The sequence below is a fragment of the Tetrao urogallus genome (assembly GCF_951394365.1).
Source record: "Tetrao urogallus genome assembly, chromosome: 18".
NCBI classification, from domain to species: Eukaryota; Metazoa; Chordata; class Aves; order Galliformes; family Phasianidae; genus Tetrao; species Tetrao urogallus.
In genome coordinates this window covers 3642182-3669698 of record NC_136831.1, presented here as the reverse complement: position 1 = coordinate 3669698, position 27517 = coordinate 3642182, and the positions used below count along the sequence as shown (strand labels likewise).

Here is a 27517-nt window from a genome sequence, read left to right as displayed (position 1 = left end):
GCTCCCTCACACACAGCCGAGGGAAGGCTCTGTGCAAGGCGCAGAGCACGGGGAGCTGCAGCCTCCATCCCTGCCCTCTGGGCCAACCTCAAGCCTGCAGCCAGCATGAACAGCAGTCCCATTCACAGAAACCGGGATTGGAAGAGAAGCAGCTTGAGCAATGATTTGCTTACACACAAAGCCGTGTTGCTCTTCTGTCCGTGCGCTGGTGCAGCGAGGCTGTGTGAGATGTGGCTGTGTGGCACCGGCAGGCCTCGTGCTGTGTGCTGCAGCAGGGCACCGCTGCCGGGTCCTTGGAGTAGTCTGCAACCGTGATGTTGTCTGTTGCAATATCCTCCAGGGCCTGGGCATAAGCCCTGCTGATTGCAGGCAGCACTGCCTGATACTCCCTGGATGCCACGTCCAAAGGCTCCTGCTCCTGGATATCGCGATCCAAGTTGAAAATGAGTGGTGGCCAGTGATGCTCTTCTAGCCCAATGCTTCCATCACAAGCCTTCGCCCCTCCTAGGGAGGAAAAGAGAAACAGTGCAGTGCCAGGCTACTCACTGCTGCCCAGGTATCACCTCCGTGTCGGCCCTTTGCCACCATAGTGGCTTTGGGAGCACTTTGCTAGGGCTGTGACACGCACACACTCCTTGCTGGGGTTGCTGTTGTTGGTGTTAATCTGATTTGGTTTTCACCCATCCCTGGCAAGGAACTGAGAACTCCAGAAGTTGTTGTCCTGACTTTAGGCTCTGTAAAGCAGCTGCCCTACCTGTGGTGTAGAACGCCTTGTACTGAGCCAGCCGCAGCGCCTCGACCGCCCCGTCCTTCCCTGCTGCCCCGCTGTTGGGGTGAAGCAGCATCTGAAGGAAGAACACAACACAGCAACACAGCCCACTGCAGACAAAACCTGCTCTGTCCCAAGATCTCCCAGCACGGGGTCACCTTCCCAATAAAAGCACACATTTAGAGGCACTGCTCAGCCCAGGAGCTGCAGCTTCAACCCGAGTTCTGCCTGCTGTGCCCGCAAATGGAGTCAGGGTGAGGAAGAAGGGAAGGAGGGAGGGGTGGGTCGAGTCTCTGCTCTTTGGTATTTAGGACACTTGATGCCTTGGCACATGGCAGTGAGGAGACAAGTGAGCTGGACGGTGCGCGTCCCTCTGATCAGATCTGCAGCAAAGCCAATGGCTTCGCTGAGTGATGAGTCACCAGAGGTTTCCTCCCTGGGAATTGAATTTAAAAGTGATTCAAGAAATTTCCACTGTGCTAAAAATTAGAAACATCTGCCGAAGTTGTAGGCAGCTGCGGTGCCAAGTTTAGTAACAGTGTTCACAGCTGATCAGCACTGTAATGACCTAGCAGGTGTCCGGCGGCACCGATTGCTCTGCCCGGCACCCCCAGCAGGGCCACGATTCGGGGGGAACTTCCCATGCCTCTCAGTTTCCTCTACTGCCCTCAGTTGCAAGGCATGAGAGGCAAAAATGCCATCTGAAATTTAGTTTTAAAACGGTATTTTATGGGGAAAAAAAAAATCTGAGCTGAGGAGGTGGTGTGGTGTACGTCTGCTGCAAGGAGGAAATCCGTACTGCCATCCGCTCACATTGGCACCCCTCTGGAAGAAGCAGGTGGCTCCAAAGCAGAAATCAGCATTATTTTAGGGTGCCTGAAGCCAAACTATTAAGAACTGAACCTATCTGTCCGCTTCCAGCTTTACAGCTCAGCTTTGCTTGTCCCCTTTAACTTGAGCAGCATGGGCTGGATGGTGCTGTATGGCTGCAGAGCACCGAAACAAACAGCAAGCTTGCTCACACCCCGACCTGCCTCCTGGAGCCCCAGCATTAAGAAAACCCATGAGGACTGACTGCACACAAAAAGAGTTTGCTTCAGCTGAGCCCTTTCAGGAAACATTCCCAAGGTTTGCAGCCAGGTGACTTTGTTATTAAAAACAAAAAGAAGAAATAGGAAAAAGAAAGACAAACCCTCTCCCCAGAAAACCCTCCATCCGCACGTAGAGCTCCGGGCTGTTTTCACAAGTGAGCCGTGCGTGGGGAGGAGGAGCACAGCCCTCTACATTACGCTAATGGAAAGAGCGTATTTGTGTGACACTCGTACCCTTGATACATTTCGTGTGATGTGTTTATTTTTACTGTAAATAGCCTTTGCTCAAAACAGGGCCTTGGCTGCTGCCCAGCTCCGTCACAGGTTGTGCCGGTGCTGAGCCGGGCTGGGACACAAGCAAGGTTACGGCCGCACCGCGAGCTCAGCCCCCACCCGCCTGAGTGGGAAAGCAGCTGTCAGCAGCGTGCGTGGATCCAGCGAGCGGGTGAGAAGAGGAACTGCTCTGGGAGGATTTGTGTCAAGGAAAACCCTGCGACATCAAAGGTGGTTTTGCCATTAAGAGATGAAAGCGCCGCGCTCCCGCTGCTGAGCCGCGAGGGGATGAGCGCAGACGAGCGGTGCAGGGGGAGATGCTCACTGCACTTGTCTGCAGGGCTGGGCAGGGACAAACCCTCCTGGGACAGAGCAGCTAGGACAGGCAGGGCTCTGACAGCAGCACAACACCCCCGAGAGCAGCGGGGCAGCAGCTGGGGGCTCAGCCCGGGTTTGGGGGATCGCCTCCTGGTCCCAAGTATGCAGTAAGGGATGGTGAGGGCTGCCCCACGCTGCTGTGCCTCTGCAAGAAGAGGGTTAATCCCTGAGCCACGTCCCATCCGCTCCCACGGTTTATCTCACAGTTCAGTAGAGGGTTCCATAAATACGAACTAAATACCAAAACCCTGATGGACGCAGCTAGCAGATCCAAGATTCCTGCTGGGAGCAGGAACGTGGTGCTCACAGGAGAGCCGAGTTGAAAAGCAAAACCAGGCTCTATCTGTGGGTCTGCTTTAAAGCCAAACTTCTTTTTATTCGGTTCAGTGAAAAACTTGTAAAATTCTGAGAAAAATATATTGCCGTACTTCTCGTTCTGGTAGCTGCGTTTCTCATGCCTAAAGGAGCCGTCAGCAGCTCCTATTGTTGCAGGGGCAGAGAGCTGCAGGGCACGGGGCTGCCTGCCCCTCTCAAACATCAATAACAGGCACGTTTCCGAGCCAAGGAGCTCAGAGAAGGAGTGCTTAATTACATCTCTATCTGTCAAGATCAATAAAGTAGATAGAAGGAGGTCTGAGCCCCAGGGATCCTTTGTTTCCCATGCCTGTGCACCTCTGGTGACCAGGAAGGAGCAGCGCCGTGCTGTGCCCATGGGGACACAGAAGGGACGATGCTCCGGTTTGAAACCATTTCCCCCTTTCCCATCACAACAGACTCCACTACAGATTCTGTCCCTTTCCTTCTTGCAGCCCCCCTTTAGATCTGAGGACATCCCCAGGATGGGGCTCTCCTTACCTTGTGTCCCACGTCTGACAGCCCAAAGAGAACCGGGGACACGTCCATGCCATCAAAGCGCCTGTTTGGGGGAAGTGTGGCTCCAGCCAGGGCCACCAGTGTGGGGAAGACGTCCAGGGTGCTGGGGAAAGAAGCAGGTTCCATCAGAGTACAGAGCAAAGCCCCCAGCCCCACCTGCACCCGCTATCCTTTGCTTGGGGGGCCCTGGCTGCTTCCCTACAGCAGAGCAGGGTGCAGCCCCCGCCACGTCATCCCCCCAGGCACATGGGGAAGGCCCCGGGTCACCCAGCACAGAAAGTGCTAGCACAGGGACTTTTTACGCCAATCCCAGCAGATCCCGCAGCCCCAGGAAAATGTGGTCTCGCTTTTGCCTCGCACAGCACGAGCCATAGCAGCCAGAATGGAAAATGAGAGCGGTGCTATTTTGTGCACTTATACCAAAATGCCTGTCAGCATTTCCACCATAATCCTCTCTTTTCAGGGGCCTCCGCCACAAAAAATCTCTCAGGGCTGGATCTTGGTTGCATGGGTGACCCGGTGCCCTCTCACTGCCAGTGCTGACACGGAAGGCAAGCAAGTCGAGCAAAGGCACGTCCTGCTGCAAGGCACACCTCCCTCCTGGGCAAGTGACACACGGCAGTGCTGTGCTCCCTGGGCGGCTGGCTCGGCTGCGGTGATGCTTGCACCGTGCACCCTGCACCCTACCAGGAGCTCTGAGTCCCAGCATCCCCCAGCTGAGCAGCCCAGGGCGCAGCAGCAGTCCCACTGCAGGAGCAGGGCCCCTCGCCCGGTGCACACAGGCTGTTGCGTGAGCAGAGAGAGCAAACAGCCCAGGACTTTAGGGCCCCTGTTTCTCCCATTCAATGAGTTTTAATTTAGCTGCTAAGAGACGGAGAGGACAAATAAGAACAAACAATGCTGAGGAGAGCTGAAAGGCAGCCCCGGCTATGCAGCTCTCGTGGAGACGGCCGGAGCAGCCAGGAGGCACCAAAATCCTCGGCTCCCCACTGTGCAGAGCTGGAGTGCATCCCTGCAGGATCACACTGAGCTCTGCACGGGGCTGCCCCACATCGCTGCTGCGGTGCTCAGCACCCACAGGGTGCAACCCCAGCACTGTGATGTGTCTGTACCCATCCCATGTGCAATTACCCTAAATCAGCACCTGGACCCCCCTGGAAACCATGAGAGCTCGCAAAAAGGGCAAAGCAAGAAGGACTGGGACAGAGTCAGACAGGTGCAAGCAACACACTGGGATGAAAGAAGGCATTTTTCAGCACTTAGCAAGGGCTCCATGGGTACGGACAGGCTCCCAAATCCCCAGCTTGAGCTCAGCACTCGCAGCAGCAGCCCCGTCCCTCCCAGCGCCGAGCACTGCGCTCTGCTCACTTCTTGGCCACTCCACTGACCCACTTCCTCAGCACCCTGCAGGGTGTGGGGCATGGCAGGAGGCTCCCACCATTAGCTGTAATTAAGAAGAGCCGATGAAGCAGCGTGGTGCAGGGCGCGGTGCGCGGGTGCAAGTCTATGCAGCTCCAGCTGCTGCCTCCCCAGCCGCCGGCCACGCTCACCTCCTCTCACCCAGCAGGGAGGTAACGAAGAGAGGTGATGCCACACAGCCCTGGGCAGAAGGAGGGCCGGGCTGGGGAGCTTTCTCCCAAGTCAAGCTGTAATCACTGCCAGCACTTCCTAACCCCAGGGCAGGAGGACGCAGGTGATGCCTGCCCTTGCCCAGCCTCGCGAGCAGGCTAGCAGAGGTCACCTCTCTCCAGGACAGGATGAACGAACCTGCTCAACTCAGAAGCATTAGGGTGGGACCCCTGCTGAGGTCCCCAGGAGCCCCGTGTCCCATTGCAGTGATCCCCACAGCCCCACCGTGCTGCACAGCTCCAGCTGCACAGCCGGGTCGGCTGGGTGCCAGCACAGCTCCAGCCCACAGCTGGCAGCTCCCTGCCCTGGGTTGGTTTGTATCACACGCCTGAACTTTACGAAACCTCCCTGGGCTGTTGGCTTTGAATTTCCACGGTGGAGGCAGGCTCCCCTGTAGGCATTTCTGAATAAGCAAAGCTGTGCAGCTGGGTCAGCAGTGGTGAAAAGCAGGATGGGCTGTGCTTCCTGGAGGAGCCCCGAGGTGCAATGAGGCTCAGTGCAGGGACATCAGCACCGAGGTGACCACAGCCAACCGGCACAGCAACCACACGTGGCTGGAACTGCACAGCTCTGCAGCCAATGTGTGGGCATAAACGGACCCAGCGTCGCAGCTTTGTCTTCAGAAGAGTACAAAGTAATAATGATAAAGAGCTGAGGAAACCCCTGGGAAATGGTGGAGCCCCTGCGTGAGCAAGCAGTGTATGCAGCATAGCCCGGTGCTGGCAGCTGTCTGCATTTACAGCCGCCCAACCTGCTGGACTGGATCTGGGAAATGCAGGAGATAAGGAGTGGGAGATAACCGGGTCCCCTGGGGCTGTTTGGTGCAGGGGGACGCAGGCTGGAGTTCCCCATGTAGGGAGGGATTTGCAGGTGGAACCCCATGCTTGCCTGATAGTGCACTCATCAATCAGCAAGCATCAGAACTCCAGTGCATGCCTGCAACCATCAGCCTTACAGAAATCCCAGAGCTGTTTGCTGCAAGGAGGGATGCAAGTGCTGCAAGAACTGCAAAGAGAGCTGCCAGGAGAGCGGCAGCATTGCTGCCATACGGCTTTCTCTGTGCCAGTCCCTGCAGTGCCACCATCCCCACCATGTCTGTCCCCTCTGCTCTCACCCATGTGCAGGAGCAGCTCAGGACTACCTTGGAGCGGGGCTGCTCTGACTGCCAGCACTGTCCCTCCGGACAGCCTTTCCCACAACCGCACCCTCCTTCACATTAAGCCATTTGCAAACCACAAAGCCTAAGCCTGCTTCTCGGTGGAGAGAGAGAACATCGTCATCTTTTAATTATCGGGAGGCACTCAGCCACCGAGGGGAAGAGAAGCACGGAGCCCCGCAGCTGCTAACGCGGATCCACCAGCCGCACAAAAAGAGCTTTCAACTCCTATTTGCTGAAGCATTAAAGTCTATGGGGAGAGGACAAAAGTGCGGCGTCACTCACAACGCAGGCAATGCCCAACCAGGGCCCCGTGCTGCCAGGACCCAGATAACCACATGGCTCTGGGGCTGTCAGCACGTGTGGCAGCGTGACCTTGCAGACCCACGGCACGAAGCGCAGCGAGCTGTGGCACAGGCACAGCCCACCCCATTTCCCAAACCATCCCTACCTCAGCATGGCGCGGCTGCTCCGCTCGGCAGGGACGTGGCCAGGCCAGTACACCAGTGCTGGCACCCGGTGCCCTCCTTCCCAGGTGGTTTGCTTGGCAGGGCTGCCTCCTGCAAGAGAGAGCAGAGTGCTCAGCATCCCCTGCATGGGAGCTGTGAAGCGGCGGGGATCCTCTGACCCAGAGCTGCTTCAGGAGCAGGAGTGCCCTGGGACACAGAGCACCCAAAGGGAGGAAGGTGGCAGCGGTTGGAGCTGGGTCAGGGGAATGAGAAGAGCTGAAGGAGTTGTTACAAGAAATAGGGAGAGGGTGGGAAAGGGGCTCAGCTTGGCATTGCCTTTGGTTTCACATCTACTCCAGCAGTTAAGTGATGAGAAATGGAACTGAATACTGAATCCACCTCCTGGCTTAGGGCAGGTAGCGAATGCAGGGATTAGTTCTGGGGGCTCCCAGCCGTGCCCACGTGTGTGTGCACAGGGTGCAGTACCTGACAGCACATCAGTGGTCCCCAGTCTCATTAAAAATACATCCCCGCTGCTGACCCTGCAGCAATCCCACCTGCTGACCAATTAACCCTTTTCCTTGCTTCCTTGACACAAAGTCTGGGAAGCACAGAGGTGGGAGAGTCACCAGGCCCTGCCTGCAGCTGAGGGCTGAGCAGCACAGAGAGGGGCTGAGGATGTAAGTGGGGATGAGCAATAAAAAAATGTGCTGAGCCGCATGACGGGGCTGCTGGTGGATGCCACGGAGCTGCTGCCTCTGCTGCAGCACCAAGGGCCCCAAGCAGCCGTGGGGAAGAGGTTGGGCATGGGGTGAAGGGAACATCCCAGCCCCATTCGCTGTACAGAGCTCCCAAGTGGCCGCTGCCCTTTGTCTGCCTGGCTTTCAGTGTGCACATGGCAACGGCGCGTGCCCGCAGACATTTCCTTTGGCAGAGGCAACAGCCAGGGGATGTTCCTGCTGCGGGACCCCACGGCCAGGCACGGCGCTTTGAGGTGCACCATGCCTCCTGGGTGTTCAGCTCCCAAAGGAAATGATATCAATTATAACAAGCATTAAATAAGCCTCACAGTATTGCACCTACGTTTCAAGGGATTTGCTGCACAGCGAGCAGCCTGAGGGCAGCGGGAGCAGGGCAGCAAACCTGTCCGTCTGTCCACAGCCAGAGCAGCCCTGGGACAGACGCCGTGCTCCTGCTTCCCTGCAGCCTGCCTGCTACGGCTGTGGAGCAGGTTGGGAGTCTGCACTGCCCGTGTATGAGCTCATGTTCCCACATTCAGCACTGAACTGGGCTGCAGCACCCCAGACCCAAGCAAGGATTTTTCTCCGGAGCAGGGATAATGCAACCATGCTGAGGCTGCTTTCCAGGAACGCAGAGCTGAGCATTCCCACGCAGGGACAAAAATCACTGCGTCCCCATTCCTCAGTGGGATTGCAGACCTCCAAACTTGGCTCTGAACATAATCATCCCAAGACAAGTGTGTCCCTTCCTGGGCTCTTGGGAACAAGGGATGGGGTTGGGTTTTACGGGTGGGCAGGACGCTTCTGGGGAGGGAAGGGAAGCTCTGCCCTCAACTTGGAGCTGGGGGCCCAGCACTTGTGTCTGCTGTGCTCTGCGTGCAACGGCCAACTGCACCGAAGCAAGTGGAAAACATTCCTGGAATTTGGGTTGGACCCTAAAAGGAAACGCCAAGCTCTGCGAAATGTATATAACCCTGAGCAACAGTTCCTCCCCTTCCTCTCTGTCCTTCCCGGCGTGGGGAGGGGAAGATGCCCAGCAGGAGGCTATCTGACCGCCAGCTGGTGGCTATGGGCAGCCCACCCTCCTCCAGCATCCCCTACTCCCCAGGGCAGGGTTGTTTTGGCAGGGCTGCATGCGGGCAGCGAGATGCTGGAAAGGGGCCGTGTTTTTGTAGGTTTGTTCCCGAACGCCGCATTGCCCGTACCATCTGCTCCAGCTTGTGACCATTGGTTGCTCAAGAGAAACCCAGGTCGTCGGCAGGGCTTGTTTACTAAGAAAATGAAGGTTACGATTTCTTCCCAGGGTTGGAGCACCCGAAGGAAGGACCCTGGGAACCGGAAAAGGGAGCGGGGGGAGCCAGCGGCTGCCAGCCTCGCAGCCGTGCTCACACAGCACCGGCAGCGGCTTCCTCCCCCGGGTAGGTGTCAGGAAGCAGATGAGGAAAGAAAACGGAGCTGCCTCCGTGTCCCCCCCGCTGCTCCCCTCCCGCACTGACCCCGAGCGAACGGGGAAACATAACCCGCCGCATTTACAGTGCGTAATACAAGCAGAAGTGGGAAATGCCTGACTCATGCATGTTTCTGGCCGCTCCGGCTGAAAGAAACCCACCAACCAGATGGCTTGGCCGGAAAAGGAGGAAATAATAATAATAATAAAAACAAAACAAAACAAGAAGTTAGAAAGAAAATACAACTCCCGCTAGGCTGGGCTTCAGGGAGCCGGGCAGGGGGTGTAGGGGCACTGAGACCCGAGTGGATGGAGGGCAGAAACTGAATGCTCCATCACCTGCAGGTCCCAGGAGCTGGAGAACCTCAGGAGCTGCTGCATCAAAGGGATGAAAGCAGCGGCCACCGATCACCAGCTTGCCAAGGGTTTGGGGCAACAGTTCCCACCTGGTTGTAGTTTTAGGGGGAAACTGAGAAATAGATGGATCACCACATCTGCTTTGAAATACAAGAAGTTGCTGGAAAGGCTGAGGAGAGAGAAGCGTTCCCCACTTTCTGCCTGCAGGCAGAGCAGGGCTGTCTGGCATCAGCCCTGTGTACACCCCCTGGAAGCCTCCCCAGCCCCTTGAGGTCACCTCGTGCCCTCTGCCAGGCCCCCAGCAGTGGCCCCAGGCGTCCCGCCAGCTCACACTTCTGCATCCAAGGGCCGTTGTCACCTGCAAGAGACGGAAATGTCCCCATGAGCAGCAAGCAGGGGCACCTCCACTCTGCAGGATGGCGGAGGACAAGCAGCCCCCACACCTCCTTGTGGTCCTCCGGGTGCTGCCTTACACCAACAGGAGCAGCGCAGGGTCTGGCAGCAGAGCTGCTCTTGTTCCTGAAGGCTTATTTCCAAGAGATGGGGCCCACTTCTGGGGGTTCCAGGTAAGGGGCTGCAGCAAAGCCGGGCACAGAGGTGGCTGTCACCAGCTCTGGGCACTAATGAGCTGCAGAGCAGTTCCTGTGCCAGGAGCAAAGTGTCCTCATTAGGGAGGCTGCACAGCGCCAGTGGATTTGGGCTTCTTAATGAGTGTGGATTTGAGGTTCAATTAGGCAGGCCATGCCCGGGAAGGGGGGTGGGGGGGTGGCAGGATGGGCACTGGCTGAGCTGCTGCCCATAGGGCCAGCATGGGAGCCACATCCCCACAGTGACAGCCCATGTTTGACCCGTCCTCCTGTCACAGCACATCAAGGACTGCGGAAAAACACCAGTCCCATCTCCTTGTGCCACTGGGGCTGGTGCACAGCCATCACCCACCACCACGGCCAGTTGCAGTGCTTTACCTGTGAACCACAGCAGTGTGCTGCCCTTCCCACAGCTGTCAGCCAGGTGCTTGAGACGTCCCACCAGGGCATCCATCTCACGCAGGGCAGCCCCATAGATGCCCCTGTCCCGTGGTGGGGCGATCTGCAGTGGCACGTGCATGTGGGCCAGCGCCAGATAGAGGAAGAAGGGACGGCTGCTGTCCCTGAAAGGAACAAGGGGAGAGGTCAGTGAGGTTGGGGTGAGGTGCAGGGGGTCACAGCTGAGCAGGGGATGTGGTGCGGTGGCCCTTCCTTGCAGGAGCAGCAAACTTGCTATAGCTCATGCAGGCAAACTCTGCCACCCTGCAGGACGCTCAGCCCCCAAAACACAAAGAACCACAGTGGGGAATGAAAGCAGAGGCCGCCTGCCCCCAGGCAAGTGAGACACGTTCCCAGATCACTGCTTGGGCAACACTGGGTGAGCAGCACCTGCCCCAGCACCGTGCTGAGAGGAAGCGGCAGGACAGCACGTCTTCACTGTCCGTGAGTCACTCTTTCCCCACTGAAACCTCCCCAGTGCTGCTTCCTCTCCCCTGCTCCCCCCGGTGCTGACCTTCCCCAGGGCACCCACATTCGGGATGAGCTCGTCCCTTCCTCCATCTCCCACGTCCTACGGCACATCAGCCATGGGCAGAATGCCCCGCATCGATGCTCCCCTTCCTCCCCTTATGCAAGAGGGGAGGCAGCAAGGCGGCTGTTTGCTTTTAAATCACCAGAGGACACGTCCTGTTTTCTTGTTTATGGCTATATTTATCTCCTCCAGTGTGGCTGCTCTTCCTCAGGGAGCTCAGAAGGGAAGGGTGGGATGGCGGGGAGGGGCTGGATCCCTGGGATGTTCTGGTGTGGGTGCCCCATAGCCCCACTGTGGCCAGAGAGAGATGGGGGCTGCCGGGATCCCACCGAACTGCAATTCCTTCCTTTGCCCCCTGCACATCACTCACCTCGGGATCTCAAACTAAGAAATCTCACCCTTCCCACAACAGCCATCCCATTGCACAGAGGCGGAACCCTGCGTGGATTTCAGTCCTTTCAGCACCCTGCAAACCACTAGGATTTAGGAAACAGAGGGGCTGGCTGCACATTTCTGCAACTGGCACTGCGAAGCACTGCCTCTTTCTGTACATCCCACCATTGCCTGTGGGATTTCTGACACCCTGAAACAGGGGAGCATGGTCAGCTCCCAGTGATCGCCCGCTGTCTGTGAGCCAGCAGAGCACAGCAACCTGCCTGAGCCCTACCCTGCAAGGAGCCACCCAGCTTCAAGCAGAAACCTCCTCCACCACGCAAAAATGCTTAGCATCCCCTTCACTTCTTATCAGCAGCAGTGCTCCAGTGTAGCCTATGATTACAGCTCTCAAGGGGCAGGTCTGTTTTCTCATTCTATCCGTACCACTCTGGCTCAGGCTCAGAGCCCCAGCATGAGTTTGTCCCATGCACCTCCAGGGGAACTCTCAGACGGGGAAAACAGTGCACAGGGATCGTTATCCTGGCACCCCACTGAGAGCCCTGCTCGCCTTTTGCATCTGCATTTCATAGCTCAGCCCCTCTCCTGAAAACTGAGCAAACATTTAATCAATAACTTAAGACTTAATGTCCTTGGCTTTTGCTCCCGTGTTTGTTGTGCTCTAAGCGTCCTGGCCAGAGCAAAATCTCACTGAATTGCTCAACCTTGACACGACTGGTTAAAAAAACAGCGAGATGACAAATCCTGTGTTCTTTTCGTTGCCCCATAATGAGTGAGTCAGGCAGAGGAAAACTGAAATAAACCATCAAAGGAGAGGAAAGGCAGGCACCTGTTTAATCCTGTTCTCTGTAAACGCAGATAACCCCAAGACAGTGCCCAGACTTCTCCAGATCCCTGACACAGCCCTTTCCTTGCACTATTCTCTTTGCCTCCCCCATTTCTTTACCCCCTGCAGCACACAGACCTTTTCCAAACCCCCCTGCACAAGCAGCCCTGAGCTGTGCCAGGCAGCAGGCACTGTCCCTCAGACGGCCTCTTACAGAGCTGCAGAAAGGCGTTTTGCAAAGTCACAGCTACTAATCCTTGAATAACAGGGATTAGCATTATGAAACCCTTCGGCAGGGCTCGGGGGCCGCTGTTTCCCGGAGGTGCTTTGCTCCTCGGGGAGCAGCAAACCTGGGCTCCGTGTTTCCCTGCACCGCAGGGGAAAGTCATCCACGAAACGTGGTGACCCCGAGGCCTTTATTTGGGTGCTGCCTGCACCTCCCAGCACAGCTGCCCAGCAGCTGTCCCCTGTCACCTCTGGGTGACACCACCACAAGGACAGCAGCACGGCGGAGGATGGATGCTTCCCTTCACTGCTAGCCTGGATGCTGGTTCATGTCCAGCCATGAAGATGCCCCCGGATGAAAGGCCGTGACCTTTGCGGTTAGACTGTATTTATAAATCCCTTTGCATGTGATTCTCTGAAGGCCAAAACACTTCTATGGGAGCCCTGTGGGACCTCGGAGCAGCTCCTTCCTTACCCAGAACATCAGAAAACAAAGCCTGGAGACTCCGTCTCCGCAGATCTGCTCACCCAGCACAGCACTGCCACGTGAGTTCTAGGCATGTGAATTCTGGCTGCCACAGCATGAGCAGAAAGTGCTTGCCAGCTTCAAGATCTGGTGTGGGGAGAGGGATGGGGATGGGGTTGGTGTGTGGTGCCCTCACCTTGCCTGCCGGATGAAGCGTGCTGCCGCCTCCACGTACCGCTCCGCCAGGCTGCTGAGGTTGACGGGCTGCTGGATGATAGTGAGGTTCTCAAAGAGAGGAAGGGCTACATCCGTGTAGCAGTCTTTATTGCTGGGGCTGCAGGAAGAAATCACTGCGTTATCATCACTGCAGCAAGGACTGCGATGGCTGGGAGCGGGCACAGAGCCCACCGTACACCCAGATTTGTAGAATAGCACTGCCAAGGGTGGCAGAAAGGGGACAACGCTGATGTCCCCATGGCACAGACTGCTCCCTGCCTAGCCAGACCACTCCAGGGCCCCATGCTTCACCTCTCCACACCATCTGCAAGGAACGTGAGGGAGACCATAGCAGTGAGCAGTTCATCCGACTGCAGCTTGCAAATCCCAAATCCCAGCATTCAAACTGCCCCGTGCACGGTGTGTCTCCCCCAGAGATGTACCTGGTGGCTGCGCTGTGCTGTGGGCACGTTGGGCAGGGTGGCACGTTGTAGCCAGGGGTGTCTGTGCAGCCCATGTCATGGCTGTAGGGGATCCCGAAGTAATAATCGAACCCTGCAGGCAAGGTGGGGGTCAGTGGGGGCCAAGCAAACGCTGGGCACTCATCTCATCTCCACCACATCCTTACCACGGAAGATGGGGTGGTGGTGGCCATGGTGCCCCAGGTGCCATTTGCCTGCGTGGAAAGCACAGAAAATCATTTGGGAGGTTACTCAGCCGTTGGGCGCTGCCGTCACCAGTGAAACCCACAAGGCACAGTGCAGGATGTTTTAATCTAGCAACAAGAAAGGCCACTTGTTTGTGCTGGCTGGATTTCTTTTTACAGAAACCCAGAAAAAAATGCCAAAGGTATCTCATGTCTATCCAAATCAGCCATCTCCGACTTTAAAAGGCTCTTTCATGTGTTTGCGTTCAGAACAGACAATTTCCTAACCCATCCCAAAGAATTGGATTCATCCTCTGATCTGCAGTGTCCCAAGGCTTGGCTGCACCTCGCACGCTGATATCAGAGGGGGAGAAGAGACAGCAAGGGCTTCTGTGCTGATGAAACCCCAACACACACATGATCACAGGCAGCTCCACGTGCAGAGGACTCATCACCACCTGATGCACTTTCAGACGGGTCGCAGCGCACTGTGTGCACAGGAGGGTGCCCAGCACCATGGCCCAGCAGCACAGAGCATCCCAACCTGCACTGCCAGCCCCTGGGGCATCACACTCAGCATCACACCCAGCCGGGGCGTGCGAGGGCAGCGTTGCTCTGCACACTCATGCTTTCTCAGGAAAACTCAGCGTTCCCATTGAAAGGTTAAGCAACTTCAGATTCCAAGGAAACCTGGGGCAGGCCCAAACTTCAGGCTGTGTTTGAATACGAATATGAAAATTAGGGATTGCAGAAAGAGTGGGGAAAGTGCAAAATCTCTCCCACCCGATCCTTTAGCTGCCGGCACTTGCCCTACGTATCCGTGGCACGTTCTTTTTGGGCACCTTCATCTCAGCCACAGTGTGGCTGGTGGGTGTTACCTATAGCTGCTGTGCTGTAGCCTGCTGCCCGCAGCACCTCAGCCAGCGTGGTCTCATTGAGGGGCAGGCCGCCCAGCGAGCTGATGGCAAAGTTGTGGGTCACCCCATTGCGCAGGCCGAGGCGCCCCGTGAGCAGAGAGGCGCGGGATGGTGAGCAGGTGGAGGCAGCCGAGTGGAAATCCACAAACCTGGAAAATGAATGGAAAATAAACCTCGGCTTGCAAAATGTGCTCAGTGTGAGCCTGCCTCATCCCTCCCGGCTCACACACAGCCCTCTGAGCCCCAGGAACAAGGGGCTGAAGCGGGACAGAGGTACCAGGGATGCTCAGAAAGGCCCAGGGTGGGGATGCACTGTTACCTTGTCCCTTCAGCAGCCAACTCATCCAAATGTGGGGTCTCCTTCGTTTCGGCCCAGTTGGCCCCCAGGTCCCCCCAGCCCAGATCGTCTGCCAGGATGACGATGAAGTTTGGCTTCCCCTGTGCCACTGGGGGAGCACAGAGCCCCATCAGCACAGCGAGCAGCAGCACAGACCCTGGGGCTGGAGCTCCCATGGTGCTAACGGGGTGATGTTCTCTCCAAAATGCTCCTCCAAGGCCAGGCTGTGTGCCAGGCACCACTTCACAACCTCGGCTACTGACCTGGCTGAAACACCTGCTCCATCCTTCAAACACAGGCACAGCTGGTACTCCTAAAACCAGCACCAGCAAAAGTGTTATTCTTCCAAGTCAGACACCCTCTTTGAAGTCACTGTCACTCTACTTTTAACTTTCTTTCCTTCCTGGTAAATATCTAAATTGTTATTTTTTCCTCCAGAAGCGCACTTGAATTCAGCAGCTCCTGTTGGGGTGACATCTGACAAATGGCTCTTCCTGTGTAGGGTTTCAAGCACAAGTTTGGCAGCAGGCCTTGTTCCCAGTTCTCTGAAGTGTCCCACGTGGGTAAGAATCACCGAGGCTCTGCTGGCAACTATCAGCAATCCTTTGCCTCCTCAGGTGGTCACGGCTGCAGGAACTCCTGTGCAAGAGACACAAGCAGCCATCAGGACCTGCAGAAGCTCCCTAACCCCAATCCTAAACCTAATTAACCCTAACCCAATCAGCCCCTCCACAGACACAGCCTGCAGGGAATGGCTCATCCAGCGTTGAGGCTTTGCCTTTGATGTTGCATTTCTTGCTGCCCTGCCGCCTGGTGCACAGGGCTGAAATCATGCAGCAATCCAGACAAACCAAAAATGCAATAATGCCCTGGCATTTCTAGGCGTAGAGAAGTAAGTGCAGCACTTGAAAACTGTAAGCTGGGATGGCTGCTTAGGGCAGGATTTGTCTCCAAGTGGCAAAGAGGCAACAAGAGCAGACAATCCAAAAACCAACAGCTGCGAAACCCAGCATCCTGAGCACATGGGGACGTGCAGCCAAGCAGGACAAGAGTCACAGAGATAAAGTGTGAGGGAGAGGAGGGAGGGGATGGTCACAAACAAACGAGGACAACATGACAGAAGGAAGCAAGAGAGGGAATACGATGAGCCCCATCTGTAGGCCAAGAGTTTCGTAGCTGGCAGAACAATTTATTTGCAGGTTTCGCTGTGCGTGACTTAAAAGCTTAGGGCTGTCGCTCAGATGGGCAGAATCAGGGCTTTCATCACAGCATTAGGGACAGAACTCAATTCATGATTCATGGCCCTGAGCTTTAACTCATCAGCTCCCAGCAGAGCTCTGCAGCTCTCCGTGAGCTGAGCAGCAGGCAGCACAGCAGGATGAGCCATGGGCGCAGTGTCACAGGGCCATCGCGCACCCTGAGCCACAGCTCAGCCCTGCACACCCAGCTGCAGAACAACCAGAAAATGCCTGCAATCTCTTTGAGAAGCCCCTGGGATTTTGGGGAGGAAAAGGGCTTGAAAGCATCAATTCACCCGGGCGTGGGGAGGACCTCAGCCCCATTGCAGCTCTGTGGCTGGAGAGGATGAAGTTAAGGCTCCAGTGCTCTCCTTTTCACTACTGACCCAGGTGAATATATCTATCTAGAAACCTATGTAAGATTTCACACACACTATCTAAACAGAAGAGAGACATGGAGCTGTGCTTGCAATTCCTCCCTACCAGCACTGAATGGTTTTAGAAAGATTTGCTCCCCATGTGGGCACAAAGCCCTTTCCAGGGACCACCGCCCCTCACAGCGACCGGAGCAAGGCCACCTGCAGGTGAAAGGGCTGCCATCCAGAAATGGCAGGGGAAACCACATCAGTGTGCTGCTTTAGCACAGAAGGGCTGGGGACAGGAGTGATGTGCCAGGGCTGCCAGCATGCTGACAGGGCAGGGGGACGGGGAGTGCCACCAACACCTCAGCGCCCACTGCAGTCGATTCAGGGGGACCAAAAGGGACAAAGCTGAGCCCCCCATGGGGACGTGCTGATCATAGACGGATGCAGCTTCGCCAGAAAGCCATGCCATAGAAGCCAGCCCCCTGTGCTGAGGATTGCCCCGCACCGCTCCCCACAGCCCTCCAAACCCCATCCTCGTCTGAGCTGCAAAGGCGCAGATCAAACCCCCGTGCTATCTGCTGAAAAGGCAAGGGGGGCAAATGTAAAAATGCGGCGTCTCAGAAGCTGCTCGCTAGGACGAGGGCTGCAGGGCTCTCCTGGCACACTGCCTGGCAGGGGCGACACGTCACAGCAGACGGCCGGCACACCTACGCCTTCAGAGCATCCAGATAGCGGAGTCACCCCGAACTTGGCAGGGGCTCCTGTTTGCTTTGGGGAGGTACACCAGCGTAACACAGCTAAGAAAAACAATCACGAGCGTTTTCAAAGGACATTCTATTCTCTCTAATTTACAGGGGGAAGTCAGCCGGGCCAAAATTTATACGCTGCTGTCAGACAGGGAATCTGAGCTCCGATTTTAGAAGCCGTTTCCAAAAGATGTTTAAGAAAGACAAATGGAAAAGTGGGACGTGACGACGCGGCACGCGCTTCCCTCCCTTGTGCCAGAGGAACCGTCCCCATGGGCAGCTCTGACCTCCAGCATTACCTGCAGGAATTGAGACCTCCTCCACTCGCCAGACAGCCCGCACTGAGGTTCAGGGTGCTGCACTGCCAGCACTGTGCGGCTCGCTGTGACACCGGGGCAGCTCAGCTGGCTGTCAGATGGGTGCTGTAACAAAGTGAAAGTGTGCTTTTGCACGCCAGATAACAAGAGAGGGGGATAAGGTGGAACCAGACAAACCAGTTCAGAAAAGCCTCACAGCCTCTGCAGGACACTGCTGGGAAAGGCAGAATAGGAAAAGGTGCTTCTGGGGCTGAGCCCAGGGACGCCACCACCAGCTCCCAGCTGCCTGCAACAGAGCCCCAGCCAGAGGATCTGCCATGTATTTATTACACATTAACCAGAAGTTTGCAGTCTCGGGGCCAGCATGATGACTTTCACGTTTTTCACATTCCTTCACATTTTCAGGCCCGTGGAGCCAGGTGACAGCTGTGGTGCTCAGAGTGCTCTGCTGCTGTGCCCCAGCGCCACGGCACGTGGGGATGCAGAAGGACAGCAGAAACCCAAACAGCAGCTCTGCTGCTGCAAGGGGCCATGCGGCTGCTGGGATGGACACAGCCTGGTAAGGGGAAAGGTTGTTTTGTTTCCACCTTACCACGTGCAGGTGTTTTATTTTCATATTTGAACGCAGCAAAGGGCAGGCAGTGCTTTGTGTGCGAGCGTTTTCACCGCCCCATTCAGCCTCCGCAGTGTGAGCAGAGCCCATTCCTGGTAACGCTTGTCCTGACAGTGTTCTGAGCTGTCAGAACTCCATTCCAGGAAAAGGTTTCCGACTGGAATAGTTTATACAAGCTCCCCTCGCAGAATAAGCAGCACTGACAAAAACATACTTCAGCAGACTTAACTAGGATTTCTGCCAGATCCTGAGACCGGAGAATGTTTTCCACTCATCTCACCGTTCGGTCTTTGAGGAAAAGCATTACACACACACAGCAGTGCTGGACAGACCCGAGCTGAATAACTGAGCTCCAGGTCCCTGCCCCACATGGGCAGCACAGTGCTGGGTGAACCGCTGCTTCCCAGCAGCCGCCCCCTGTGTTGTGCCCATGGTCAGGCTTTGCTTTTCATGGCATTCTGCAGAGCTCCATCTCCAGACCTCAAACCACTCCCCGAATCCTTGGGAAGCAGCAGGGAAAGGAACGAGAAGGCAAAGCCAAAGGACAGATGCAACCTACTGACAAGAAACACCAAGGAGCGAACGCCTTCGTTTGTTTTCATGCCAAAGATATCTGCATTCTTATTTCTCCCTTGGAGGCACAACCTGTTTTGTTGTCCCGTAAGCGCTCACGCTGTCACTGCTGGGCTGAATTACAGCTTGGGGAGGGCAACGCCAAGGTGAGGCTGTGTAACAGAAACGTGAGAGGTGCTCACCATGCACCGCAGGGCATGGCACAGCTGGGACAGCAGGCTCAGTGCCAAGCTGCCCTGCCAGCACAGGAGCATCAGTGAGTGGCCAATGGGTTGGTGCTGCTGCAAGAAATCTGTGGGTTGTGTCTAAGTTACCAGGTGGGACTTGTATCTTCTTTACCCAACCTCCCAGAAGTTTGTTGCCCAACCTCTGCAATCTTCACTGTTTAAAAAAAAAAAAAAAAAAAAAAAAAAAAAACAGAAAAAAAAGCAAAGGGACTCCAGCCCAACCTAAAGCACTGGGGTTTACTGAGAGGTTGGGAACTGAAGGAGCAGTTTCATTTGGGTTATTTTTCCAGCTGTATAAACCAGAATCAACAGGTTACACGCTGTCCCAGCAAAGTGCACCCAGCACAGTGCAGGAAGGAGCACAGGGCAGGGGTATGGTGTGCTCCACTGTTATCTATGGGTAAAAGTCCCTCTCTGTGAGCCCTAAGCGTGTGAGGCCCCGAAATCACCCCCGCAGTGTGGGCAGAGTCCATCTGTGCCTGGCACATCTGGCATGGCGAGCTGGGCACTGCAGCACTACTGCCTGAAGGATCCTTCCAGCCCCAGCTGGAAGTTCTAGAACACTACTATCCCACCACTCTGCAAACAAAGGGACATTTAGCTTCCTAGTGCAAACCTAGCGCCAGGTTCTGCAAGTCCCCAGCGGGCAGAAGTGATGGAGTAAACCCAGACCTTCTCCTGGTAATGCTTAACGCTGCTCCCCAAAGGCACTGCCTGCTCCCCTCTACCCTTTTTATCACATTTTGTGCTGAGTCCCCAGTAATAGGACCAGAGATGACCCAGTACCACGGCTGGGACACACCACCCCAGCCCCAATTAGCAATTGGCTGGAGACTCCAGAAGCACACCTGGAGACTCTCCTGGTCAGGGACCCTCCAGCACCAGGTGTGGAGACTCCTAGTAGCATGGCTGCAGATCCAGCAGCAGGGCTGGGGATCTCCTGGTAAGCGGTCAGGGACCCCCCAGTAGTAGAGCTGGAGATCCCAGAGTAACAAGGCTGGGAATCGCCCAGCACCTGGGCTCCAGACCTTCCCTGCAATAGGGCCAAGGACCCCTCCAGTAAGAGGGTCACAGACCCTCCAGTACCAGAACTATGGACCCAACTGGGCTGGTGTCTCTCCCAGTACCAAGGCTGTGAACCCCCAGCAGCAAGGCTGAGGATCCCCACAGTAACTGGGCTGGAAACCCAGCAGCAGGGCTGGGACACCCCCAAAAAAGAGAGACAAGAATCCTCCACTCCCAGAGCCGGGACCACCCCGCAGCAGCAGGGCTGCAGAACCCCACGTACCAGGGCTACGGACCCGACGGCAAGCAAGGCTGCAGACCCAGCAGCAGGGTCGGGGGCCGCCCATAAACAGCCTCAAGGCTGGAGAACCCGCAGCACGAGGGTCAGGGAGCCGCTATTAGCCGGGCTGGGGACAGTCCTCTGCCAGCAGGTGCTGGGCCGCCCGGCCGTACAACTCTCCCCCCACCCCTCCGCACCCCCCCATCGAGGCGCGCTCCCAGCACCGCCCCTCCGCGGCACACGCGGTACCGGCGCCGCCGCTGGGGCGAGCCGGGCCCGGCGCGCACATGGCGCTGCGGAGCCGCCGGCGGAGACCGGCTCCAGCCGGTATATAAGGGGCTGGGAGCGAGCGCAGAGCAGCCGCCGCCGCGGGCAGCGGGAGCAGCGAGCGGCCGCCGGGCAGCGGGGCACCTCGGCACCTCCTGTCGCCGCCCCGCCGAGGGTCTGCCGGCATGGGCAGCTCGTAGCCCCGCTCCTCGCCCCGCCGCAGCACCCAGCGCCGCCCGGTGAGTGGCTCCCGGGCTCGGGGACAGGGGGGCTCGGTTGGCTTTTTAAAATTATTATAATATATTTTTTTAATATAGATATATCCATATTTTTCCTCCTTTCCCCCACCCCCCCTCTCCCTCCTCCTTTCCTCCTTTTCCGCATCCCTTTATTTTTAGCCGGCGGCCCCGGCGCTGCAGAAACCAGGTCTGAAATGTTCGGAAAGTGATGCAGGGAGGGGGGGGGCACGCTGCGTCCCTCTGCTCCGGCATCTTTAATTTTTTTTTTTTTTTTTTTTTTTTTTTTTTATTCCCCTTCACGGTTCACCTTAATTTCTTTTAATTTTTAAACGCACCTTATGCACGTTACGGTTGTTTTTTTTGTTTGTTTTTTTTTCTTTTTTCTTCTTTTTTTTTTTTTTTTTTTTTTTTTCTTCTTTGCTTTAATAGCGTGCTTCCTTCCCCTCCTCGTGCCATGACACAGGCATCCAGCGCCGGCCCATCGGGAGGGATCGCGGCACTTCCCACAAACTTTGGGCACCGCACGGCGGTGGTCGTGTTTTTTTCCCCCCCATCGCGCCCCCCCCCCCCCCACCTACCTTTTCCCCCTTATCCCTTCTAACTCGGAAGGATGCTAGTGGCAAACCTCCCCCCCTCCTACACCGGCCGTGACCCACCTGGCGGTGCCGCAGTGTGGCGGTGGGTGCTGAGGGGGGAAAGGATGGGGGGGGGTCCCACGGGGCACCCACTGTCACGGCTGGGTGCCTCGCTGCCAGGTGAGAAGTTCCCCGGTGGGATGGGGAAGCGCTGCCGGAGCCGCCCAGGGTTCAACCGAGCGTAAAATGGAGGAGGGAAATGCCTGGGGGGGGGGGGGGGGGGGGGATGCCGTGCACCGGTGGCCCCTCTCGGGTGACGGCTGCAGGCGGCGCCGGGACCGCGTCCCTACGGGCAGCGCAGGTGTTGCGATGCAGAGCTGAGCCTGGGCCGCCGGGCTGGCCGTGCTGAAAAGCACCGCAGCGGTGCTTTTGGGGTACAGGTGTGCTCCCGAGGAGTTGCCGAATGCCGACAGCCGCTCGATGCGACGTTTGAGGGCTTTAAGGAGCAGCGGCTTGCTGCGGTGTGCCGGTGTCATTGATCGACGCTGCGGGGAACGAGAGGCACCCCGAGGTGCGGGCGGCCGCGGGCCGTCACTGCCCAGCGAAGGGCTGCGGATGGGGAGGTCGGGCGCCGTCGGGAAGCCGTGCAGCCCCGGCAGCCCTCTGGGTGCCGCGGTGGATCTTTCACGAACTGCATCCATCCTGCTGTGCTGGAACGCAGCTGATCGCTGGGTTTTGCTGATGGGAACGGCTCAACCCGGTGCTGAGCGGAGAGTTTCTGGTCCTTGGTTCAAAGGGCGCGGGTAGAAATGGTCCCTCTGGGACTGTCGGGGGAGGGACTTCAGCCCAACTCCTGGATTTAATTCCTCAGCAGCACGGGGACTGCCTAGCAGCTCCGGCCAGCTGCTCAGCCGTGCCTTGGTAAGCAAAACTCATCTCGAGCTGATGCATGGTTTGTTCTCTCCTCTTTTCCAGATAAAAAATGACTGTCAAAGCTGTAAAAATGCCGTGCACCACTCCAAATGTTTATACTAAAGTGCCTGATGGAGGATGGGGCTGGGCAATTGCTGTGGCTTTCTTCTTTGTGGAAGCTCTTACATACGGCGTTATAAAATCATTTGGAGTTTTCTTCAACGACCTGATGGAAAGCTTTGATGAAACCAACAGCAGGATATCGTGGATCATATCCATCTGTGTGTTTGTGCAGACCTTCACAGGTAAGAGTAAAGGGCAAGAGCCAGAAGGTACAGTTCTGCTGCTGACTCAGCACGTGGAGGCCAGAGATCAGGGACTTGTGTCCCAATGGCTCCATGTTAAATTGCAGCCTCCAGGCTTTGTGGCTGTTTTCTGAGACACAACCAAATGGCTGTCCCAGCCCCCTGGTCTCCCTGAGCTACAGCTCCTGCATGGCACAAGGACGTGGCCCTTGGCCCAGCTGCTCAGCTCTCAAAGGAGACGAAACTCTGACAGCAGAACATCAAAACCTGACTCAGTGGTGGAAAAAGATCAAAATATAACCCGAGCTTCACCAAAACCCATTTGCTCCTGCTGGTTTGTTCCAGGCTGTCCACCCATGCTGGTTCTTATCCCAGTGCCACGAGCTGCGTGCTGCTGCAGGAGCGATGCTCCGCTATGCGAGCAGATGGGGAGGTGTCACATGGAGGGGATGGGGGTGCCTGCAGGAGGTGGCTGGTGGTGGAGCTGCTGGTTGTGTTGTTGCTGACCTGTGCTGACCGCAGCTCTCTTCCCATCCAGCTCCTCTGTCGACGGTGCTCAGCAACCGCTTCGGTCACCGCTTCGTCGTGATGGCTGGAGGGGTGCTGGTCAGCACGGGCATGATCACAGCCTCCTTTGCCCACAGTGTCGTTCACATGTACATCACCATCGGCATCATTTCTGGTGAGTTCCCCTCTTCTCAGATCCGCCATACGCTTGGCTTGCTCCCGCTGCTTCCAGCGAGCTGTGCTGGGGAACGCTGCCACGCTCGGGCAGGAGCTGTGACTGCTGGGCTCAGAGGAACGCCCTTCGTGGGATCACGTTCTCTCTTCTCCTTTTTCTCCCTGTTATTTTTCCCTTGTTCCCATCTGGCCTGGGTGTCCTGCTCACATCTGCTGTCAGTGAGCTTGCCTCGCTTACGGGAGCGATTGCTACAGGCTGAGTCCTTGAGCAGATGGGGTCCTCCAAGTGACGCTGCTGGCTGTTTGGGAACAGGTTTGGGGTTTTGGGCGTTTTGTTTTTTCTTGGGTTTTGCTTTTGTTATTTTTCTCTCTTCCAATTTAAAAAAAAATAACATTCTGGTTTCCCCAATGATTTTTTTTCCAGGGTGACTTGCTGAGTTGGCCGAAATGATACTGTGTAATCTCGCCATGGGGAAAGCTGACTTAACGTGTTCTCGCATCGGTGTTTCCCCCTCCCTTACTTGTTGTTATGGCAATTTTTGGCATTTATTCACAGGCCTCGGGTACTGCCTCTCTTTCCTCCCGACTGTCACCATTTTATCACAGTATTTTGACAAAAGACGTTCGCTGGTCACAGCAGTGGCATCTACAGGGGAATGTTTTGCTGTCTTCCTCTTTGCACCAGGTACAGTGCCGGAACACCACCAATTCATGCATGCCTAAAGCACAGCACTACTCTGATCTTTCTCCCAACAAAACGGTGCATGCTGGCCTCCCCGTGAGCTGCTGCAGCCCATGGGTGGTTCTCGTGTACTCATGTCCTGCAGGCAGGGTTGCAAGTAATCCTGCAGAGCTGAGAACCATATCTGACACCCTTTCCTGTCCCAAGGAGCTGTGCTGCAGGATACCCACGTCCCCAGCACAGGGGACACAGCAGGGAGCTCGCAGCTGTCTTAGGCCGCAGCAGGGAGAGGGGAAGAGGCACAGCCAGGTGCTGGCAAGGGCTGGGAAAAGGGCTGAGCTCACCCAGCATCACCAGGCAGAACAGGACATGCTACACTGATACACAACCTGCTGCTTCCCTATATAGATCTCGCAGGCTAAAAATAAGACCGAGAAACTTCAGCTATTTAAAACATAAGGCAGTACGAATCACAAGCCCACTAACCTTTAGGAGCAGTCCTAAGCACAGGAAAGTGACACGTCCCCATCACCACCTGCTCCCCACCAGCGTGTCACAGCTTCAGAAGTCATTTCCCCCCCACTTCTGACGGGTTTCTGATGTGCATGCTTGCTTCCAGCTAATACCCATCACAAAGCTTAGCTGATTGCAGATGAAGGCTTGCAATTAAGCAGTTACATGCACCTTAGAGCGAGGCTAACAGGCTTCCTCTAGTAGCTGGTTTCAGGGTGGGGTCAGCTGTAAGAGGAAACTCAAATGTTGAGTTCACTTTCATTCACTAAAAATAGCACCACCTCTGTCCTTGCGCATCCCCAGCTAGCTGGGACCTCAGAAGATAGCCTCAGCCCAGTGACAACCCAGAAGGTGTTTGGAGTTGGAAGGGACCCTTAAAAGTCATCTAGTCCAACTCCCCTGCAATGACCAGGGACGTCTACAGCTCAGTCAGGTTGCTCAGAGCCTTCCTTAGCTGTAAACTCAAATAGCTGCTTGGTGCAACTGCAGGGATTTCTAACGATGCTCTTTTTCTGCTTTCTTTCCTCAGTAAACACTCATCTGAAGGAGCAGATTGGCTGGAGATACAGCCTCCTTTTCGTTGGGGCACTGCAGCTGAGCATTGTCATCTGTGGATCGCTGCTGCGACCCATGATAATCAGAGAGCAAGAAGAAGAAGCAGTGAAGGCGCAGCCTCCAGAAGAGCCTGCAGAGACAAAGTACATGCTTGAAAATGAGCAAACACGCACCTCAATAGAGTCCATTGACTCAGGAGTAGAAATAACTACCTCACCCAAAAATGTGCCTGGAAACACCAAAGCAGAGCCGAAAAGTGACGAACCAAAGGACCATGTACAGATAATTGTTGAAAATAACAGCACCCCTACAGAACCAAAAACCAAACTACTGGACTTCTCTGTGATGAGAGACTATAGCTTTATCTGTTATGCATTCTTTGGCCTGTTTGCTACCCTGGGATTCTTCGCTCCCTCCCTGTATGTCATTCCCCTGAGCCGCAGCCTTGGCATCAGCAAAGACCATTCTGCATACATACTGTCTGCAATGGCGATTGCAGAGGTCTTGGGCAGAATTTCAGCTGGCTGGGTGCTCAACAAAGAGCCTATCCGCAAGATCCACATCGAACTCATCTGTGTCGTTCTGCTGTCCGTAGCACTGTTTGCCTTCCCTTTTGCCTCTGAATTCTGGGGGTTGATGACATGTAGCATATTTTTTGGGTTCATGCTCGGAACAGTGGCGGGCACACACATCCCACTGCTGGCAGAAGACGATGTGGTTGGCATTGCAAGAATGTCTTCTGCAGCTGGAGTCTATGTCTTCATTCAGAGCTTCTCTGGGTTGGCTGGGCCACCCCTTGCAGGTAACACTTTCATTGTGGGGTGGTTTTTTTGTGTGTGTGTTTGACAGATATTGGTGCTGGCTCATCTAGAAAGCTTTCTGCCAGCCCTAATCATAGAACTGCCCTGAAGACCTGCAGCTAGCATGAGGAGACTCGGAGCCAGAAGGCTGCTGCAATGCAGCTCTGCAGAGTCCCACAGATGAGGCAGTCTCCACCGAGGAACCTCAGAGCAGAGAAAAATACTGCAGTGCAACCCTGATCTTGTCAGGCACCTACTGCTGGCATCACTTCAGGCTGTACTGAATGGTAGAAGCACACGACTTGCCCTGTCCATGTTTTTACCATACTCAGCCAAAAGACAGACTCTCTCATAAGACAGAGATGCCTAAAGTATTGCAGTCCTAGAGTGACTGCAGTGACTAATGCTCTGACTTGCCTAGCAGTGACTTGCAGAACACATTTTTACTGCTAATTTTAAAGTAACATCTATTTGTCATTAAGTGTCCTTTCCTTGCAAATTATGATGCTGTGGTACCTGGGTTAGAAGCGCTATGGGAGGGATGGGCAAGAGCGTGGGGGCAGGCTGTGGCTAACTGACTTATTTTCTGTAGGTGTCATAGTGGACAGAACACAAAACTACAGCTCAGCCTTCTACTCCTGTGCTGCTGGCACGGTCATGGGTGCTGTGTTTCTGTCCTTGGTGAGACCGTGCAAGGTTGGGATGTGCCACCAGCAGCCACCGGGCGCAGAGGGAAGCGTGGTGGAAGGCACACAGGACTCACCAGAGGACTTCATAGACATGGACATTGGAAAGGCAGATCATTCAGGAAAAGGCTCTGACAGCGTGGCTTAAAAACCACTCCTCTACCAAGCATCCTTGGTGTAAGACTACGGAAAATGTCAACTCTGCTCCACATTTTAAAACTGCATTCTGAAGGGAATGTGAAATTTTAAATGTGAACAGAACAGTTGCTATCAACAACTTTTTTTTTTTTTTTTTTTTTTTATTCTTAGAAAAAACTTTTTTTAAAACCAACTGAAAGCTCCATAGAAAGCCACAAAAGAGCAGCTCCTGCCTAGCATGAAGATGTGATGCACACTCCTGCTTTCCAGTACCACCTGTAGCTTGTCTTGACCGATTCCATGTGGAAAAACTGAAGAGCAGAACCAGCCCATGCAGCTCAAGCCAGCGGAGCAGTCTGACTGTCTCCATCCCATGCTGCAAGCCCTGTGCAGTCCAGAAACCAATTACACTAACGAGAGAAGAGTATTTCATGCAATACCAGTAGCCAACTGCATTTTCTTGCGGAAGAATATGGACTGATGTTTCAGATTTGAGGAGGAGGCCAGGCTGGATAGCGGCTTAAAACGTTGCAATTATTCTTCTAATTAACTTGAATGTCACAAATGCTGGGAAATTGGAGGTTCCATATGTCTTTATGGCCAGTTATTACTGCACATGTATCACAATAAGGTCATTTTTCTTCTCCTGATTGATTTTTCTTAACTATTTTCTATTCGTTTTCTGTTTATAATTTAACTATTTATTAATTTATTCTGATAGTTAAAGGACGTTATTTTAAATAACTGGAGAGGAAAAATTATCTTCTGCATAGTGGGAAGCTGTCTTTACGTTAGTCTCTTCAATACCTATATTGTATTGCTCGCTTGTGAAATCATTAGGAAACTTAATTTTACAGCGTAGTTGTTTTTAATAGGTAGCTCTTAGGTAGCCCAATTATTTAAAAGATGACGATGGATAATAATAATAAACTACAGATTCAGCATCTCTTTCTGTAAGGCCTCAGCTGCTGGCAGCAGATCTGGCTGTGCTGCCACGATCAGATCGCTGCGCAGGGAAGATCCGGCCCAGCATGTGTTCAACCATGTCTGAATGT

The 27517-nt window shown here is 55.1% G+C and overlaps 2 protein-coding genes across 2 annotated transcripts; one reads left to right on the top strand and one right to left on the bottom strand.

Moving 5' to 3' along the window:
* Nucleotides 1-169: 169 nt before the first annotated feature.
* ARSG (arylsulfatase G) lies at nucleotides 170-21891 on the bottom strand (the record flags this gene model as incomplete). The annotated part of the gene is made up of 13 exons (XM_079544255.1): nucleotides 170-504; nucleotides 755-845; nucleotides 3367-3487; nucleotides 6621-6729; nucleotides 9440-9520; nucleotides 10128-10312; nucleotides 12826-12963; nucleotides 13289-13400; nucleotides 14370-14557; nucleotides 14728-14854; nucleotides 20359-20631; nucleotides 21272-21300; nucleotides 21488-21891. The coding sequence occupies 13 exons, from the start codon at nucleotides 21889-21891 to the stop codon at nucleotides 170-172; spliced, it is 2193 nt and encodes a 730-aa protein (XP_079400381.1).
* A 281-nt stretch (nucleotides 21892-22172) lies between these two features.
* Nucleotides 22173-26526, top strand: SLC16A6 (solute carrier family 16 member 6; the record flags this gene model as incomplete). Its single annotated transcript, XM_079544431.1, has 5 exons — nucleotides 22173-22407; nucleotides 22946-23089; nucleotides 23645-23773; nucleotides 24813-25640; nucleotides 26231-26526. 5 exons carry the CDS (start codon nucleotides 22173-22175, stop codon nucleotides 26470-26472), a joined length of 1578 nt encoding a protein of 525 aa, XP_079400557.1. The 3' UTR covers nucleotides 26473-26526.
* Nucleotides 26527-27517: the final 991 nt, after the last annotated feature.